Genomic DNA, 18,449 nt, shown 5'->3' on the forward strand with positions numbered 1-18,449 from the left:
TTTTTTTTTTTGGGGCGAAAAATTAAGTTTCTCCAATCTTCCCAAATTCTGATAGAGGGCCATGAGACTTAGACCTGAGTGCAAAAATGGAGGCTCTAGCCCCTTCCAGAGCTGAGATATCGAAACTCAAAAATTAGGCCCGAAAAAAAAAAACGACAGTGGTACCCCTTACGTTTTTTTTTTTTTTTTGGGCGAAAAATTAAGTTTCTCCAATCTTCCCAAATTCTGATAGAGGGCCATGAGACTTAGACCTGAGTGCAAAAATGGAGGCTCTAGCCCCTTCCAGAGCTGAGATATCGAAACTCAAAAATTAGGCCCGAAAAAAAAAACGACAGTGGTACCCCTTACGTTTTTTTTTTTGGGGCGAAAAATTAAGTTTCTCCAATCTTCCCAAAACTCTGAATTCTGATAGAGGGCCATGAGACTTAGACCTGAGTGCAAAAATGGAGGCTCTAGCCCCTTCCAGAGCTGAGATATCGAAACTCAAAACTTAGGCCCGAAAAAAAAAACGACAGTGGTACCCCTTAGGTTTTTTTTTTTGGGCGAAAAATTAAGTTTCTCCAATCTTCCCAAATTCTGATAGAGGGCCATGAGACTTAGACCTGAGTGCAAAAATGGAGGCTCTAGCCCCTTCCAGAGCTGAGATATCGAAACTCAAAAATTAGGCCCGAAAAAAAAAAAGTGACAGTGGTACCCCTTACGTTTTTTTTTTTTGGCGAAAAATTAAGTTTCTCCAATCTTCTCAAATTCTGATAGAGGGCCATGAGACTTAGACCTGAGTGCAAAAATGGAGGCTCTAGCCCCTTCCAGAGCTGAGATATCGAAACTCAAAAATTAGGCCCGAAAAAAAAAACGACAGTGGTACCCCATACGTTTTTTTTTTTGGGGCGAAAAATTAAGTTTCTCCAATCTTCCCAAATTCTGATAGAGGGCCATGAGACTTAGACCTGAGTGCAAAAATGGAGGCTCTAGCCCCTTCCAGAGCTGAGATATCGAAACTCAAAAATTAGGCCCGAAAAAAAAAAACGACAGTGGTACCCCTTACGTTTTTTTTTTTTTTTTTTGGGCGAAAAATTAAGTTTCTCCAATCTTCCCAAATTCTGATAGAGGGCCATGAGACTTAGACCTGAGTGCAAAAATGGAGGCTCTAGCCCCTTCCAGAGCTGAGATATCGAAACTCAAAACTTAGGCCCGAAAAAAAAAACGACAGTGGTACCCCTTAGGTTTTTTTTTTTGGGCGAAAAATTAAGTTTCTCCAATCTTCCCAAATTCTGATAGAGGGCCATGAGACTTAGACCTGAGTGCAAAAATGGAGGCTCTAGCCCCTTCCAGAGCTGAGATATCGAAACTCAAAAATTAGGCCCGAAAAAAAAAAAGTGACAGTGGTACCCCTTACGTTTTTTTTTTTTGGCGAAAAATTAAGTTTCTCCAATCTTCTCAAATTCTGATAGAGGGCCATGAGACTTAGACCTGAGTGCAAAAATGGAGGCTCTAGCCCCTTCCAGAGCTGAGATATCGAAACTCAAAAATTAGGCCCGAAAAAAAAAACGACAGTGGTACCCCTTATGTTTTTTTTTTTTGGGCGAAAAATTAAGTTTCTCCAATCTTCCCAAAACTCTGGATTCTGATAGAGGGCCATGAGACTTAGACCTGAGTGCAAAAATGGAGGCTCTAGCCCCTTCCAGAGCTGAGATATCGAAACTCGAAAATTAGGCCCGAAAAAAAAAATGACAGTGGTACCCCTTACGTTTTTTTTTTTGGCGAAAAATTAAGTTTCTCCAATCTTCTCAAATTCTGATAGAGGGCCATGAGACTTAGACCTGAGTGCAAAAATGGAGGCTCTAGCCCCTTCCAGAGCTGAGATATCGAAACTCAAAAATTAGGCCCGAAAAAAAAAAACGACAGTGGTACCCCTTACGATTTTTTTTTTGGGTGAAAAATTAAGTTTCTCCAATCTTCCCAAATTCTGATAGAGGGTCATGAGACTTAGACCTGAGTGCAAAAATGGAGGCTCTAGCCCCTTCCAGAGCTGAGAAATCGAAACTCAAAAATTAGGCCCGAAAAAAAAAAACGACAGTGGTACCCCTTACGTTTTTTTTTTGGGCGAAAAATTACGTTTCTCCAATCTTCCCAAATTCTGATAGAGGGCCATGAGACTTAGACCTGAGTGCAAAAATGGAGGCTCTAGCCCCTTCCAGAGCTGAGATATCGAAACTCAAAAATTAGGCCCGAAAAAAAAACGACAGTGGTACCCCTTACGTTTTTTTTTTGGGCGAAAAATTAAGTTTCTCCAATCTTCCCAAATTCTGATAGAGGGCCATGAGACTTAGACCTGAGTGCAAAAATGGAGGCTCTAGCCCCTTCCAGAGCTGAGATATCGAAACTCAAAAATTCGGCCCGAAAAAAAAACGACAGTGGTACCCCTTACGTTTTTTTTTTTGGGTCGAAAAATTAAGTTTCTCCAATCTTCCCAAAACTCTGGATTCTGATAGAGGGCCATGAGACTTAGACCTGAGTGCAAAAATGGAGGCTCTAGCCCCTTCCAGAGCTGAGATATCAAAACTCAAAAATTAGGCCCGAAAAAAAAACGACAGTGGTACCCCTTACGTTTTTTTTGGGGCGAAAAATTAAGTTTCTCCAATCTTCCCAAATTCTGATAGAGGGCCAAGAGACTTAGACCTGAGTGCAAAAATGGAGGCTCTAGCCCCTTCCAGAGCTGAGATATCGAAACTCAAAAATTAGGCCCGAAAAAAAACGACAGTGGTACCCCTTACGTTTTTTTTTTTGGGGCGAAAAATTAAGTTTCTCCAATCTTCCCAAATTCTGATAGAGGGCCATGAGACTTAGACCTGATTGCAAAAATGGAGGCTCTAGCCCCTTCCAGAGCTGAGATATCGAAACTCAAAAATTAGGCCCGAAAAAAAAACGACAGTGGTACCCCTTACGTTTTTTTTTTGGGGGAAAAATTAAGTTTCTCCAATCTTCCCAAATTCTGATAGAAGGCCATGAGACTTAGACCTGAGTGCAAAAATGGAGGCTCTAGCCCCTTCCAGAGCTGAGATATCGAAACTCAAAAATTAGGCCCGAAAAAAAAAACGACAGTGGTACCCCTTACGTTTTTTTTTTGGCAAAAAATTAAGTTTCTCCAATCTTCCCAAATTCTGATAGGGGGCCATGAGATTTAGACCTGAGTGCAAAAATGGAGGCTCTAGCCCCTTCCAGAGCTGAGATATCGAAACTCAAAAATTAGGCCCGGAAAAAAACGACAGTGGTACCCCTTACGTTTTTTTTTTTTGGGCGAAAAATTAAGTTTCTCCAATCTTCCCAAATTCTGATAGAGGGCCATGAGCCTTAGACCTGAGTGCAAAAATGGAGGCTCTAGCCCCTTCCAGAGCTCAGATATCGAAACTCAAAAATTAGGCCCGAAAAAAAAAACGACAGTGGTACCCCTTACGTTTTTTTTGGGCGAAAAATTAAGTTTCTCCAATCTTCCCAAATTCTGATAGAGGGCCATGAGACTTATACCTGAGTGCAAAAATGGAGGCTCTATTAATTAATTTTTAAACTCAAAAATTAACTATTAATTTGGAAGCGAGGGTTTACAGATCACAACGCAAGTGGGAGAAACCTCATGTTGCGGTTGTAAAGATCGCAGAATCAACACTGTACATGTACAAATTTACATTTAACCAGTTTAATATGGCACTGAATTTGTAGACCAGTCTGTACAACATGACATGAGAACAGTTAGCTATTTAGGTTTGTAACTTAGCATGGACTCACTAACTTAATGAGAGTATGACAACCACAAAATGAACATTTTCGACTTTGGGATTGGGGTCGAGTCCTTAAGGAACTAGGTTACTCCACCCACATCATTGGATTAATACACAGCTTGATACAAAGCAGACATTTTGTCTCGTTTGGGTTTAGGAAATGTAATAAAATAAATTCCACAGCCCATCCTCTCCGGAAACCTGGAATCGGTGTTACAAGAACCCCAGGCACATCGTTAAACCACTTTTATAAGATAAAACACCATCAAACCGATGAGAGCTTCAGATCGTCCAATGTTTCTCTATGGCGCTGAAACCTATCTCTGAAACCTGGGCTCTTGAACACCTCCTGGGTCCGTGCAACTGATGGCTCATCTGCGTTCAAGGGGAGGGGCTTCCCGATAGATCAACTTGAACTGCGGTCTGTTTGTATGAAAGACCCGACTTGGCCGGTCCTATGAACTCTTGGTTTGGAGTGGGACTCTGTTTCCTGACCAATGGAAGATGTTTGAACCTTACGCTACTTAAGTCTTGTATTTTTTTGCAACTTTGTTTGGTGCCTAGTGTGGCTTCACCTTAAATACCCAGAGAGCGCTAACAGCTCTTTCATTCCCACCACAGTTGACGTCATCATTAGCCGCGTTTCCACTGCCGGGCCAGGGCCGGGCCGTGCTAGTGCGTGCCAGGGCCAGTCGCGTTTCCACTGTCACTTCCGGGGCTTGATCGGGGCTTCCTCAGGGCCAACGGCCAGGATTTCTGGCCCGTCGAATACCTTGGGCCAGAGGGGGCCAGCTCGGGCTAGAGGCGTGCTCAAGGTAAAAGGCGGAGTTTATCGGTGTTATGGAACATTATGATCTGAAGCAAGATGCACATAGGGGTGTCCACGTTTAACCGATTAACCGTTTAAAATTGCATAACATTTTAATTTGAACTGTAGGCCTATGCCAAATGCTGCGCAACAATATATAGGCTATATATAGCTACATATCGACGAATTTTCAGACATTTGTTTGATTTTTTTGCCCCTTAAACATTTAAAATATTTGACAAATTAATATGAAAAAAAATTATATTTTACTGGTTTTCTGAGGCCAAATTAGAACCTGGAAATGATATTTTCCCCGCAGTGCTGAATGAGAAGAGCCGTAACCACAGCCTACAGAAAGGGGATTTATGGGTGATTTATAGGCTATAATAAATGTGTCTGATAATAAAATAATATAAAATAACGAGGCATTAATTGTTTATTAATAAACTATTTTTTTCTAAATGATTTTCGGCTAAAAACATATCTCCATCTCCGGATGCACATTTAGAGAGAAATTAAGCTACATAAACATAGAAGATATTGGCTTTCGATTCGAATTTGTTCGTTTTAAATTGGACATTTAAAGCTTTAATCTACAAAGGATATAACCCCTGTAGACTAAAGCTTTAAATGTCCAATTTAAAACGAACAAATTCGAATGCGGTGGCTGTTTCAGGTCTCGCACTTCAGTTCACGGAGATCATGAAGCGCGCCTTGATTAATTGTTAAAGCACAACGTTTTCTTGTTATAAATAAATTTATTTGCGAATAATGTATTATTATTTTCTGTATGACCAGAAATTAAAGAGTATTTTAAGTTGTTTCCACTGAAAGAAATGCAATGAAACTGTTCACATGGGCGTCTCGCAGCCATCAGTGCGTGCTCCACACACACTGGATATGCGCTGATATTTGTCAAAAATATTGTGTTTATTTGTGCTCTGTTCCTTTTTTGGATAAAGGCATCTTCTACATATGCAGCCTAATAAAATGTTACAATAATGATGATGATGGTTATTATTATTATTATTATTTGCAGACACGGAGTTTTTGTGAAATGGACGTTTTGCTTATTTTCAATTGGCAATTTCAGTTTGAAGGGTGTTGGAAATGGGGCTTTAACTGCTCCATACTTGCTGCGTTTTATTTCTTTTTTTTTTTTTTTTTTTAATAAAAAATAAGTAAGTAAATAAAAAAATAAAAATAAAAAAAAGAATAAAATTAAAAAAAAAAAAACATGGTAGCAAGAACAAAAACAGGGGAGTGCCTCAGGTATTATGAATCAGATAAAGTCTGATCTTATTGTTTGAATAAATTTCAAGAATCCTTTCCACAACCTCTTGAATTTATCCATTTCAAGTCTACAAGTGGAGGTCAGTTTCTCCATAACATATATATCATGCATCACATCAACCCAATTTTCCTTTCTTGGCGCTTCCACCTTTAGCCATTTCCTAGTAATTCCCTTTTTTCCTGCTAGTAACATGATTTTAAACATTTTCCAATTCAAATTCTTTTTACCTTGCATATTAAGTCTTCCCAAATAAAGTGTGTCAAAAGTGAAAGGTAGATTGATTTGTAAAATCTTGTCCATGCATTGTTTAAGTTCCATCCAATAATTCACCATCGAAGGGCAACTCCAAAAAATATGAACATGGTTTGCACTCTTTTCCCCACACCCCCGCCAACAGGTTGTATCGCGATATTTTGTCTGAGCTGGAGTTCTAAAATATCTCACTAAGTTTTTCCATCCATATTCCCTCCAGGTTAAGGATGATGTCACTCTCCATACTTGTTGAGTAAGATCCTGCCATTCCTCATCTGACAATTTTATGTTTGCTTCAGTTTCCCATTTTTGTTTTATGTAGTGTGTATCATCTCCTTTTAAAGCTTCTATCCCTGAATATATCTTTGCAATTAATTTACTGTTTATTTTAGATTGGTATGCGGAAATAAAAAGTTTTATAATGTTGAACTCTATGTCAAAGTTTTCATTTTTTATATCATGTTCTAAATAATGCCTCACTTGCAGAAATCTATAAAAATATTGATTTGCCAGACTAAACTGTTCTTTAATTTCTTCAAAACTTTTACACTTCTTATTTTCTAATAGTTCCCAAAACATATGTGGTCCTTGTTCCCAATTTTTAAATCTACTGTCTCTTATATTGGGGGAAAAATCTGTGTCATATCCTATCCACCTTAACAACTTATTGCTGTGTGTCAAATTGTTCTTTGTAACAATTTCAAACCACACTTTAAGTGAAATGTCAAGCCATGGATTGGGTACATTTTTTAATTGGTGCCTAAGTTTGTAATCCCCGATTAATGCCTGTATTGGAGCTTCCGTTATCATTATCAATTCAATTTCTTTCCACCTAGCAGAGTATGAGGGATTACATAAGTTCAGCAAAGGTTTTATTTGCGCTGCTTGATAATAACTTTTTAAGCACGGGAGAGCTAGCCCCCCCTTCGCCTTAGATAGTTGTAGTGTTTTGTATCTTATTCTAGGTTGTTTTCCTTGCCAGATATATCTTGAGATCATTTTGTCCCATTCTATAACTTCCTTATCCTGTATCTCCACTGGAAGATTCTGAAACAGGTATAACACTCTGGGAAGAACATTAATTTTGATCACCTCAACTCTAGATATAAGAGTCATAAAGGGAATTAAATTCCACCTTGCCATGTCTTCTTTTATTTTAAATATTAGTGGGTCATAGTTTGCTGATTTCAATTGGCTAATATCTTTTGTTAAATTAATTCCCAAATATTTCATTGATTTCGAATTCCACTTAATTTCATAATTTTCTTTAACCGCTTTAGAGGGGCTATAATTGTAAGTGAGGACTTGTGTTTTCTGTACATTTATTTTGTAGCCGGACATTTGTCCAAACTTTAAAAATTCTGACATGAGTACTGGCAAGGATGTATCGGGACTAGACAAGAATACTAGAACATCATCTGCGAATAGTGCAAGCTTCTGAACTGACCCCTTTATGTCTATGCCGTGTATTTGCGCATTTTGTTTTATGGATTGGCTAAGTGGTTCCAAAAAAATTGCGAAGAGCAGGGGGCTAGCTGAACAACCCTGCCTACATCCCCGTTTTAATGAAATAGAATTGGATAAACTCCCATTAATCTTAATCCTGGCGGTTGGGTCCGTATACAAGGCTTGTATTGTCCTAATTATTGTATCATGGAAATTAAATTTTTTTAACACTCTATAAAGGAAATCCCACCTGACAGAGTCAAACGCTTTCTCCGCGTCCATTCCCATCACAACTGCTTCCGTGTGATTTTCTTTGATATGCTGCATCACATGTAAAACCCTCCTTATATTATCTTGCGTTTGTCTTTCTTTAATAAATCCCGTCTGGTCCAACTGAATGATATCTGGTAAAAACCGTTCCATACGTCTAGCCAATATTGCAGTGAAAAGTCTATAATCCTGATTCAGAACACTAATAGGTCTATAGCTGGAACAGTCCAATTCGTCCTTGCCTTCTTTAGGGATTACAGAAATAATGGCCTCCCGCCATGAGTATGGTATTTCACCCTTCTTTAACACCCAGTTAAACGTTTTTGCTAGCATTGGGATTGATTAATGATTAATGATTAATGAGATTAATGATTCCCTAAACAACTTGTACCATTCTGAGGAGTATCCATCTGTTCCCGGAGACTTATTCACTTTGAGCTTAGAAATCGCGGAGTTTATTTCCTGAGCTGTAATTACTGATATCAGGAATGAATTTTGTTCATCTGTTACCTTGGGCAATGAAAGTGTATCTAAAAAGGCTTCTATGTCTGCTTTATTATCAGTGAATGGTTGGTCATAAAGTTGTGTATAATATGATTCAAAGCTTTTTTGTATGTCCTCAGTCTTATACCTTATTATTCTATTGTGAGAATCTCTTATCTATATTACTTCTAGCCTGCTGTTTTCTTAATTTGTATGCCAGTAACTTTGTTGATTTACTACCTGTTTCATAATACCGTTGTTTTGTGAACAATAACTTTTTTTGTATGTCTGCTGAGTAAATTTCATTTATCTCTGCTTTTTTCTTCCTAATTTCCTGATAAGTTTTGTCTTTCGGCCTTTCTTTATGTTCTTGTTCTAATTTCTGTAGGTCCAATTGTAATGCGTCTAGATTCCTTTGCCTCAATTTTTTTAAATAAGCATACTTGGCTATTATTTTCCCCCTTAATACTGCCTTACACGCGTCCCATAGTACTGGTGGAGACACTTCCCCATTATCGTTCTCCTCCAAGTATCTTTGAATATCCGATTTTAATTCTTCCTTAATTCTTCCTTTTAATATACTGGCATTAAGTCTCCAAAATGTTGTTCTTTTTTCAGGTGTCAGAGCCAAAGTTGCATAAACCGGACTATGATCAGATAAGTCAGCCACCCCAATCTCACAATTCCCCACCATATGTCTATCTTTATTGTACATTAGGATGTAATCTATTCTTGAATATATTTTATGTGGAGAAGAGTAAAAAGTGTAGTCCTTAGTTGTAGGATTCAACTCTCTCCATACATCCATGATACCTAATTCCACCATCATATCTTTAATTTTGTTTGGAATCACATTCTTTTTAACTTCTCTTCCTGAGGTGTCTAATTTAGGGTCCAACCTTTGGTTCAGATCCCCTCCAGCGATTAGAACCCCCTCCCCCTCTGAGGCCATCAAGTCAAAAAGTTGTCTATAAAACGTCCAATCAGAACCAGGGGGTGCATATATATTCAGAAGACTAACTAATACTCCCTCTACTCGTCCTTTAACCCATACATATCTTCCATCTTTATCACATATCACTGACTGTTTCTGGAACGGGATTTGATTCGATATTAAAATCGCTACCCCTCTCCTGTGGCCTGATTTATATGAAGCAGCATATACCTGGTTATAGCCATTTCTCTTTAGTTTTTCATGTTCATTTTCTGTCAGGTGGGTTTCTTGCAGAAAAACTATCCCCGCCCTATCTTTCTTCATTTTACTTAAAATTTTACTTCTTTTAATTGGGCTGAGAACACCATTCACGTTAAAGGAAACCACCTTAATTAAATTTTTTTGTATAACCATATTTTAGATCTAAATGTTCTCATTACTATCCCCCGTACCCCCCCTATGCCACGGTAAAAAACAATGAGCTTAACAGAACAAGCTCTAGAACCATTTTTTAACAAATCACTAAACAAAAACAAAAGGACTTCCACTGTTAAGGTCGTTCTCTCGACCTTATCTGAGCCTAGATAAGACTCGGAGGGATAGCCTCTGGCCCTAACGGCCAGGGGGCCCTTGCTGCAATAGGAAACTATAGCAAAAAATGCATAACGTAACGACAACTCAGAGAATACAGTCCCGATAATTTTACCTTAATTAGAGGGAGTTCTTCTTCAACATCTCACCTTAATACACTGAAAGAAAAGAGGAAGAAAGAGAGGAGAAGAAAAAAAAAAAAAAAAAAAATTTGTCCTGGAAACTTCTGGATCAGTCATTTGCCTCCGGCATCCTCCTAAAAGCCTTCAGTCTCTGCTTATACCCGAGTCTAGCATCCGCCTGTCGTCCACCGTTTGCGGCTCGGTCACGACGCCACGTCAAGCGCTTTATCTTCTCCATCACGTCCTCCGTGGGCTCCACGACCTTCACCTGGTAACCCCTGTCTGCCATATCTTTCGTCGCCTCCTCCGCTGACTCATACGTGCACGTCCCAGCATCGTAAAACACCCGAAGACGTGCTGGAAATGGCGTTTGGAAACGTATCTTCTTATCCCTGAGCACTTTCTTTGCTTCCCCGTATTTTTTCCGTTGTTTTAAAATCTCTGGTGCATAGTCATGATCTATAATTATCTTCCTGCCTTCGTACTCGAAACCCTTTTTCTGCCACACCGTCTTCATGATTTCTTCTTTGCATCTGTAGCTGAGAAACTTCACCACTACCGACCTCGGTGGAGCGTCCTTTGGGGGTGGCGCCGCCAACGACCGGTGAGCACGTTCAATGTTGAGTTCTAGGGACGGCGGTAATTCAAGCTTCTCTCTCAGGAGGGACTCGATAAATGCGACCATCGACTGGGCCCCATCTTCTGCTCCTTCTTTTAAGCCGTGAATCCTGATATTGTCCCTTCTCAAACGACCCTCTTGATCCGTCAATTTAGCAGCAACTTGATTTTGTAACTCCAAAAGTTCCAAAGTGGCATCTTCAATATTTTGAATTCGGTCTTCCGACTCCATTATGCGCCGCTCAGCCTCGTCTAACCTGCTGTCAATTTTTTGTATGTCCTCCCGGATTACTTTGAGGCTTTCCCCGTTCTCACTGCGAAAATCTCTGAGCTCTTGCAGCACAATTTCCAAAGTTGCCATCTTTATAGATGAATCGTCTGCTTTATTCGTGGCTTTGCTAGCTCCGTCTTCGGCTAACGTCTGCTTCGTTGTTAATCCTGACTGATTTTCGACGTTTTCCAAATCTCCAGTGATGTTTCCAGATTTCTTTGCTTTCCCTCTTGTCATGATTCCCCTTATATTTTTTTCCTAATTTTGATGCTTACAATCTGTTTTGATGCTTAAAGAATTTTAAAACTTTAGTCGGAGAGCTGTTCCTCTATGCTGCCGTCATTATCCGCGCCCAACCGGAAGTCTCTGCGTTTTATTTCTATAAATTAATTTCGTTTCAAATGGGGTCCAAGCAGTTATTAAAGGTGTTAAAAATTTACTCTGTATCTCGAGGTTGCGGCGCGCACACTATGCACCGAGTATTAACCGATGGGCCTCGGTTAACAATGAATAACTTGAAAACGTGCCCGCAGCCCTACTTGTTATATCGCGCAAAAAATCGCTGCTTGAAATGGAGAATCGCCTTTACTGGTCTCGGGACACTATTGCAGCCACAACAGCAGTTGAGTTAATATACATGCTATCTTCCTAATTTAAAAAATAAATTAATTCATAATACCCGCTGAAATGGGTTGGGTTTTATGACGTTTGATCCTGAAAGGCGTGTTAGGGGTGGGGTCTGGGGCAGCGCTGTGGGGCTACTGGCCCGGCAGTGGAAACGCAAGCCCGGTGCTTGAGGCCCGAGGCCACTAGCTCGGCCCGGCTCGCTGTTAGCTCTGGCCCAGCCCTAGCCCGGCAGTGGAAACGCGGCTATTGTGGACCATCTTGTTAAGGACTGCTAAATGACCGTAAACTGTTTGTTTCCATGATTGCAAATCTATAGTGCCCACATTCCAGGAACTACAGCGAAGGAATTACGTTTATATAAGAGATGAACATAGTTGATAAGCTTCCACAGTCGTTGGGTGTGCCTCAATCTGCTCCCTAGATCGGAAGGCCCATTTATAGCCTATATCATTTTCCAAAATGTTGCAGTGTATGGAAACATACAGAGCATCATCTTCTGAACTGATATTTTTCAGTCTTGGTCCCACTGAACGTCTGAACATCTACAGCCAAAGACACAGTATATACAATGACTAAATTAAAATACCTGTGAGACTAGATAACGTGTTGCAGATCATCTAGTCATCATCATCAGAGGATTAAGGCCTTTCCAAATTCCCAAATAGATTCACAATATGCTGATTCATGTTATGGGGAACTAAGGAGTTTGATATTGCAGGTAGACCACCAGACCCAATCCTGGCAGGATTTGGAAGTATTGAAGAATACAAGGACCTATTCAATTTATTGTTCGTTGTGGTAATATTTCATTTGTGGTTTGACTGAACATCGACCATAGAAGTGCTTCCACCAATCTTCCAGTTGCTTTCATTGGGCCTCTATGTATGTGTTTATTTTATTAAAGAAAACCTGGAAAGAGCATGCATTTTGGACACTGATAGCCTCTCGGATGATGTATTGATTGAATGAACCTCCACAAGAAAGGCTTCTTGTATTGGTCAGGGTCTGGGCTAACCTCTCTGAACTCTCTCTTTGAACACAGCTGGAAGCCAGATTCTCTGTCATGGATTCAGAAGACTTTCCAGCCATTCTCTGGCGAAGCATTGGGGTGTAGATGAAGAGACCCATGGGACTCTGCTCTTATAAAAAAAAGTGCTTCCACTGGAGAAAGGGCCTCCCAATTCTGGGAAGTGAGAATAGAGTAATAGAAAAGCAATGAGAGTGAGATGAGTGAACAGATCCTTTAGAGAAGGAAACATCTACAATTTTCCAGACATTAGGTGGACAATTGTAGTGTAGAAATAAGCTCCCTTTCATCACCGTTGAAGGAATAATTCCATCAGGACTGTTTGGGTTCTTCATGCTTGTGATTCTTTGAATGTGAACTCATGACTCAATTCTGAATGGTCAACTTTGGGAAAGAAGTGAAGACTTTGGTTCATTAGGCAGGGAACTTATTAAACCGAGAGGTAGAACAAATATGGGCCGTGAACATGGTTATGGTTGGCCTCTACACTTCCCACTTGGCATTACCGATTTGGCTTCTTGCGGGAACTTGTTTCTATTGGCTTGTTGACGTTTTACAAGTTTGAAGAAGCTATGGACAAGTTTAAAATAACAGTCCTGGGACTTTGGAGGACTGTAGTGTCCAGCCCTCATCCTGACTGTCCTAAAAAGCAATCTGGATATATTAATAGAGCTTAGCCTCTTTGTGTGTGTGCAAATGTGTCTTTTATGGAGGGAAAAGGACTCAAGCAGTGGCTCTCCGTCTCCCTGTGGGAAGCCAACCACAAGTTTTCTCTCCAGCGCCGAGCACGGATGGATTCCCGGAAGCACTCGCTCGGATAGAGTGGAGTGACTTTTATCATTGTATCATCTGACCAGTTCCCAAATGGAAATTATGTCATAACATTAAAGCATTCAAGTCACTCACTTTCAAATCTGTTTCACATTGCTTCATTTGTTTTATACTCTCAAACATCCCAGACCACAGTTGCTGTTAAATTTTATGAAGCATCCAATGGAATAATTTGAGCGCAACAGTTCAGCGACTTCAGGAAGGAAATGATTTGGCACGGCAGACAGATGGGTCACACTGTTTCAGATGTAGTGAGGCACTGAGGTTTGCAATCAGTTACTGGACACCAGATGACTTGAGGCAGGGAGCAAGATCTGTCAACAGTTGCTGCTGTTTCAAACCAGCGCACACGTCTGGAAACCCTGCAATAACTGAACATTCATGTCGAATGGAAAATCTTCAGGTAAACAGACACTGGGATGGTTTAGAAAAGAGAAAAGCAGTTCATGGCTTGGAGGGCCACTGTACTGCAGAGTTTGGCTCCACCACTAATCAAAAACACCTGCCTACAATTTCCAATAGGGCACTATTTGTTGGGAAAGCCAAACATTGGAAAGAAACTCCTTCAAATGGACTATAGAGGTGGAGTAATGTAAAGAATAGTGAATGAGGGTGTGATTTTAAACACAGCACTTGGTTAGATATTTTAGGTGTGTTTGATTGGGGATAGAGGTCATGGGCTGGAGGAAACTAGTCAAACTGAGTCTCAGCTATTCTTGCTGAGAATTTCCTTCCATATCTTTCACCCTAGTTGGCAACTAGTAATTTTATCAACACAACCTTCAAAAGTTTGAGATTAAACTCATTGTTAAAGGGAGCTTTCATTCTTATTGTTAGCAAGACATTATTTGGGATACAATTGGGGTAATCCACCACTGGCACCATGTTGCGTAACTCCGCCATTGACTTAATTTTACAGAACTTACGACAAAACGCTTCTCCGCCATTGACGGAAAATTTCAGCAATCCATGTTTTAAAGGATACTCCACTTGCTTTACCATTTTCGAATCCATTCAGCCGATTTTCTGATATTTAGAAGAATATCAGTAACCTAGCCGCGAGGAACCTAAGCACAGTGGAACAATAAAAACCCTCCGCCGCCAACTAGCGTTTCGGAGCAGTACTGCAGAGCAACCAAGACCTGAACGCAGAAGTATAAATGCTCACGACGCCGTCGCCTACGCCGTACCCTCAACACAGAAGTATAAATTGGCCTTTAGGATACATTTACATTAGCCTGGCTGCGCCCTCCTACGCACTTCCGCTCAATTTCATTTTACTTCAGTACTACGTCTGGGATCGCTCCATATCCTTAGGTTTCCAGAAATCAATTTTTTGTAGGACCAATCAGCGAATAGAGGGAGTGGCTGAAAACGATGACGTTGATGTAAGCGCGTCAGTTTGAGTTCAGTAATGGCAGCGGAGAAAGACGTGAGAAAAGCTATTCGGTCCGTTGTTGGAAAAGAAACTGCCGAATATACAGAATTTAAAGCCGGATTGTTATCGTCTAACCTCTTGTTGCACAACTGAGGACCAAGTGAAGGAGGCAGAAAGTTTGGAAGTTTGTGCTGGGCAGTTCGTGCACGATGACCGTGACATTTTGGACGGACGGTTTAGCCTGGTGTTCGCGGTGTTCGGAAGCCCCGAGTCCTGGCTGCTAAACTATTGTTGAAGATCCGCTCAGGAGTCATGTCAGTCGCTCATATTCCCAACTGTATATTTACTGATTCTTGTGATGAATAGAACATTTTGAGCCCCTTTGTGCACTCGTGCAGGAGGTTGGTGTGTCAGTTTTACATGTTGTAAATCATACAAATTGGTTGTGATTTAAAAAACATAATTGTCATAAATAAAAATGTGAAAAACCATACTTTGAAGATATTTGATTTTCAGTTTTAGATGGCAATGGTTGATTTGTTTTACTAAAAAAACTAAATGCCACATAAAAATGTACAAACACATACTTTGAAGACCATAATTAAGGTAATTAAGAAACAATAAGACGTAATATGAAAAATTGTTGTTTATTATCACATCTGCAAATAGAGACAAGACTGATCATTCACTGTAGCAGCTAACGTTACAGCATTTGCGGCAGATCAGAAACGACCACAGCGGCGTATTTGTAATGATTAGACACAGCTTCCACCGTTGAATGTATATATCACTGTCCTTCAAGTCAAATATACATTTCGAATTAATAATTGTTCCTAGATTAACAAAACCTGCGGCGCTCGTTGACTGAAATCCTATTGTAAACATAATCCTCTGATCATTCGGACTTGTTGTTTCCAGCCATTTCGGCGCGAGACATACGTCACTCACGACACCCCGTTAGCGATTGGCTATGGCAGATCGTGAGTGACTTTGGGCAGATCCAATAGATTTGAACTTTAATAGTGAACCCGCCTACAAGGAAGAAAACGTTTCTCAATGGAGCGGTTCCAGACTCTATGTGGAAATGAAATGAACTAGAGTCTGGTTGAACCAGGGTACATTTACATGTCAATGATGTACTAAAAGTCGAAAAGATTTTTCTTTGCTTTTTTTCGCACACAGAGTACAGCGTTGTCAAAATGATCCCCGTTCACACGGATCCATGAAAACTTTTAAAGAGCTGTTTTATTCATGCCAGGCCAGTAGGTGGCGACGTCACTTTGTAAAGAAACGCTACGTGCCTACAGACAGAACACGTAATACACATGTGCACGACGTCACAAATTTTTGCAACAATTTTACAAGTTTTGCAACAATAACGGTATCGGTTTTGAAAAACTTTGAAACCCATTTTCTAAAGTTTGCATTTTCAGGCCCCAAAACACTGTTGCCGTCTAAATGAACGACCAAACTGCCAACATGACATCATAACTTTGCATAAACATACAAGCCAATTTCAAGTCAAGTGGCGTGTTATCTAAACACATTTTGAGCTATTCGCGTGTATGCGTGTATGTCTACGGCTTAAATGTCCGAGTGATTTCGCGTGTACGTACACGCCGTTAAATGTCCGATCGAAATGTAGATCTACATCTGGGGAGCGATATGTTTTTTCCTAGGATGGTAGGGGAAGACTCATAAATGGTATTAACCCCAGTGACGGGTATGTTTAGGGACGGGGTTGGGGTAGGTCATATATTTATATATACAGTAATGTAACGTTAAGTCAACGGCGTTCATAAACACGCTGAAAAGCGATTATGCGTGTTGATAGCACGCCAAAAATGGAAATACGAATTGGCATGTCATACATACGCCATTTCATGAGATCATTCTGAAATTGCATACATTTTTTTTTTTGAAAACGGTATCATGTAAACGGCCCCTATTTGACACAAACTTTCACTTAAAGGGATAGTACACCCAAAAATGATAATTCTGTCCCTCACATTGTTCCAACCCCATAAGACTTTTATTCATCTTTGGAACACAAATTAAGATATTTTTGTTTAACAGCGCTGCGTCACGCATCACACACATACCAGTGTCGGCGGATAGTGAGCCTACGTGTGACGTACAAACAGTGATGTAGTGAGAAGTTATGCCCCCAGTATTTTAAGCGTCCCAGCAAAGGATGAATGCTCTGTGTTATAAATAGTGACATGTAAGAATATGCAAGACTATAGAAAATAATAAATACAATAGAACAATCGCTAGCATCAAGCTCTATAGCGCCCCTCTGTGACCAATGCCAGAACTGAAACTCATTTGGCACAAATTATATTCATTACAACATTCAGACGTTCACATTTCTCTTGTAATGTAGCTGAATTAAGATTTAGTACTTAAAGTATTTAATCTATTTCACAATATATATATATATATATATATATATATATATACTATGCACAATATATATATATATATATATATATATATATATATATATATACACACAATAAATATATATATATATATATATATATATATACATCCATTTTTTTACAGGAAAAAAATATATATTTTCATTACTTCTGAAGGATCATGTGACCCTGAAAACTGATGAAGTCATTCTGATATGATGAAAACAGTTGCTTAATATTTTTTATAACCTGGTTTCTTTGATGAATACAAAATTAATATTGCTAGAGGGGTTGGGGGGGCATGCGAAAAACAATATTCAACTGAAGAACTAGGTGCTAGAAATAAAGTATTTCAAGTCAAACAAACAAGGCGGCATTATACAAATGGTAGAGAAAACGTTTTATAATATATCTTGAGATATTTTCAGTCGACATTCGCATTGGATAAAATAATCTTAAAAACTGCATGAATCATACAGAGAATCACACACTCAGAATGAAATATAGAAGACATGCAAACAAGGTTATTACAACATTTAAAGTACCACAAAACACCAAATGTTTCCCAGCCCAAGACGATGTATGTACAGAATATACATAATTTACACCCCTTACTCAGTGGTCGGATTATGATTCACGTGTATGCTGTTTGAACTAAGAAAACAGTGGGGTGTACATGCTAACACACGCAAGATTTCCATTCAAATATGCATTTAAACATCATCAACCTGCAATTAAATACACGATGAACATAATAAAAGTATAGTTTGTTGAAATTGGTATTATGTAAACTTACTACACTAAAATGTAATATTTAGCTAAAAAAAATGGGCCCACGAATGTGTACATTGATGCATTTACTTAAAAATTGTTTGGTATGTTTCATAAGTTAGATCCTATGGCTCAATTACATTCATCAAGAGATTCTATATAGATATACTGATTAAGCAATGAATTAAACACTACATTTACATTAAAAAGACAAAAAAAAAAAACGCAATATAATTCAACTGGTGCTGCTCAGATTATGTGGGCAACAATACTGATTTTATATAAAAAAAAACACCTTTATAAGATGTCCCATTGTCACGTGAGAAATACCTACTGATGAAAAAAATCCCATAAAAAAATTAGGAGGTTGTTATGGAGTGATTATACCAGCCGTTCGCTCAGTAGCGGTTCAGTTTGTCCGGGTCGTTTGAGGCCATCTGGGTGAAGTCCTGGAAAATGTCCTGGTACGTTTCATCTCCTGTGAAGAGAAACCAACGTGATGAAGAGAAGGATTGATCTTCATCAAA

At 39.4% G+C, this 18,449-nt stretch overlaps 1 protein-coding gene across 6 annotated transcripts in view; it reads right to left on the minus strand.

Annotated features, from left to right (window-relative positions):
• Positions 1 to 17,536: 17,536 nt before the first annotated feature.
• acap2b (ArfGAP with coiled-coil, ankyrin repeat and PH domains 2b) overlaps positions 17,537 to 18,449 on the minus strand; it is a 63,054-nt gene continuing 62,141 nt past the window's right edge. For all 6 annotated transcript variants that reach the window (XR_016145750.1, XR_016145751.1, XR_016145752.1 and 3 more), the window contains one exon: positions 17,537 to 18,400. Coding sequence is in view for 2 of the 6 variants with exons in the window: in XM_089117784.1 (XP_088973910.1) it covers positions 18,321 to 18,400 (80 nt within the window). In the remaining 4 variants the exon portion in view is untranslated. The remainder of the gene's footprint in view (positions 18,401 to 18,449) is intronic.

This window comes from Pimephales promelas, chromosome 2 (assembly GCF_988280905.1).
Source record: "Pimephales promelas chromosome 2, fPimPro1.hap1.1, whole genome shotgun sequence".
In the NCBI taxonomy this organism is placed as follows: Eukaryota; Metazoa; Chordata; class Actinopteri; order Cypriniformes; family Leuciscidae; genus Pimephales; species Pimephales promelas.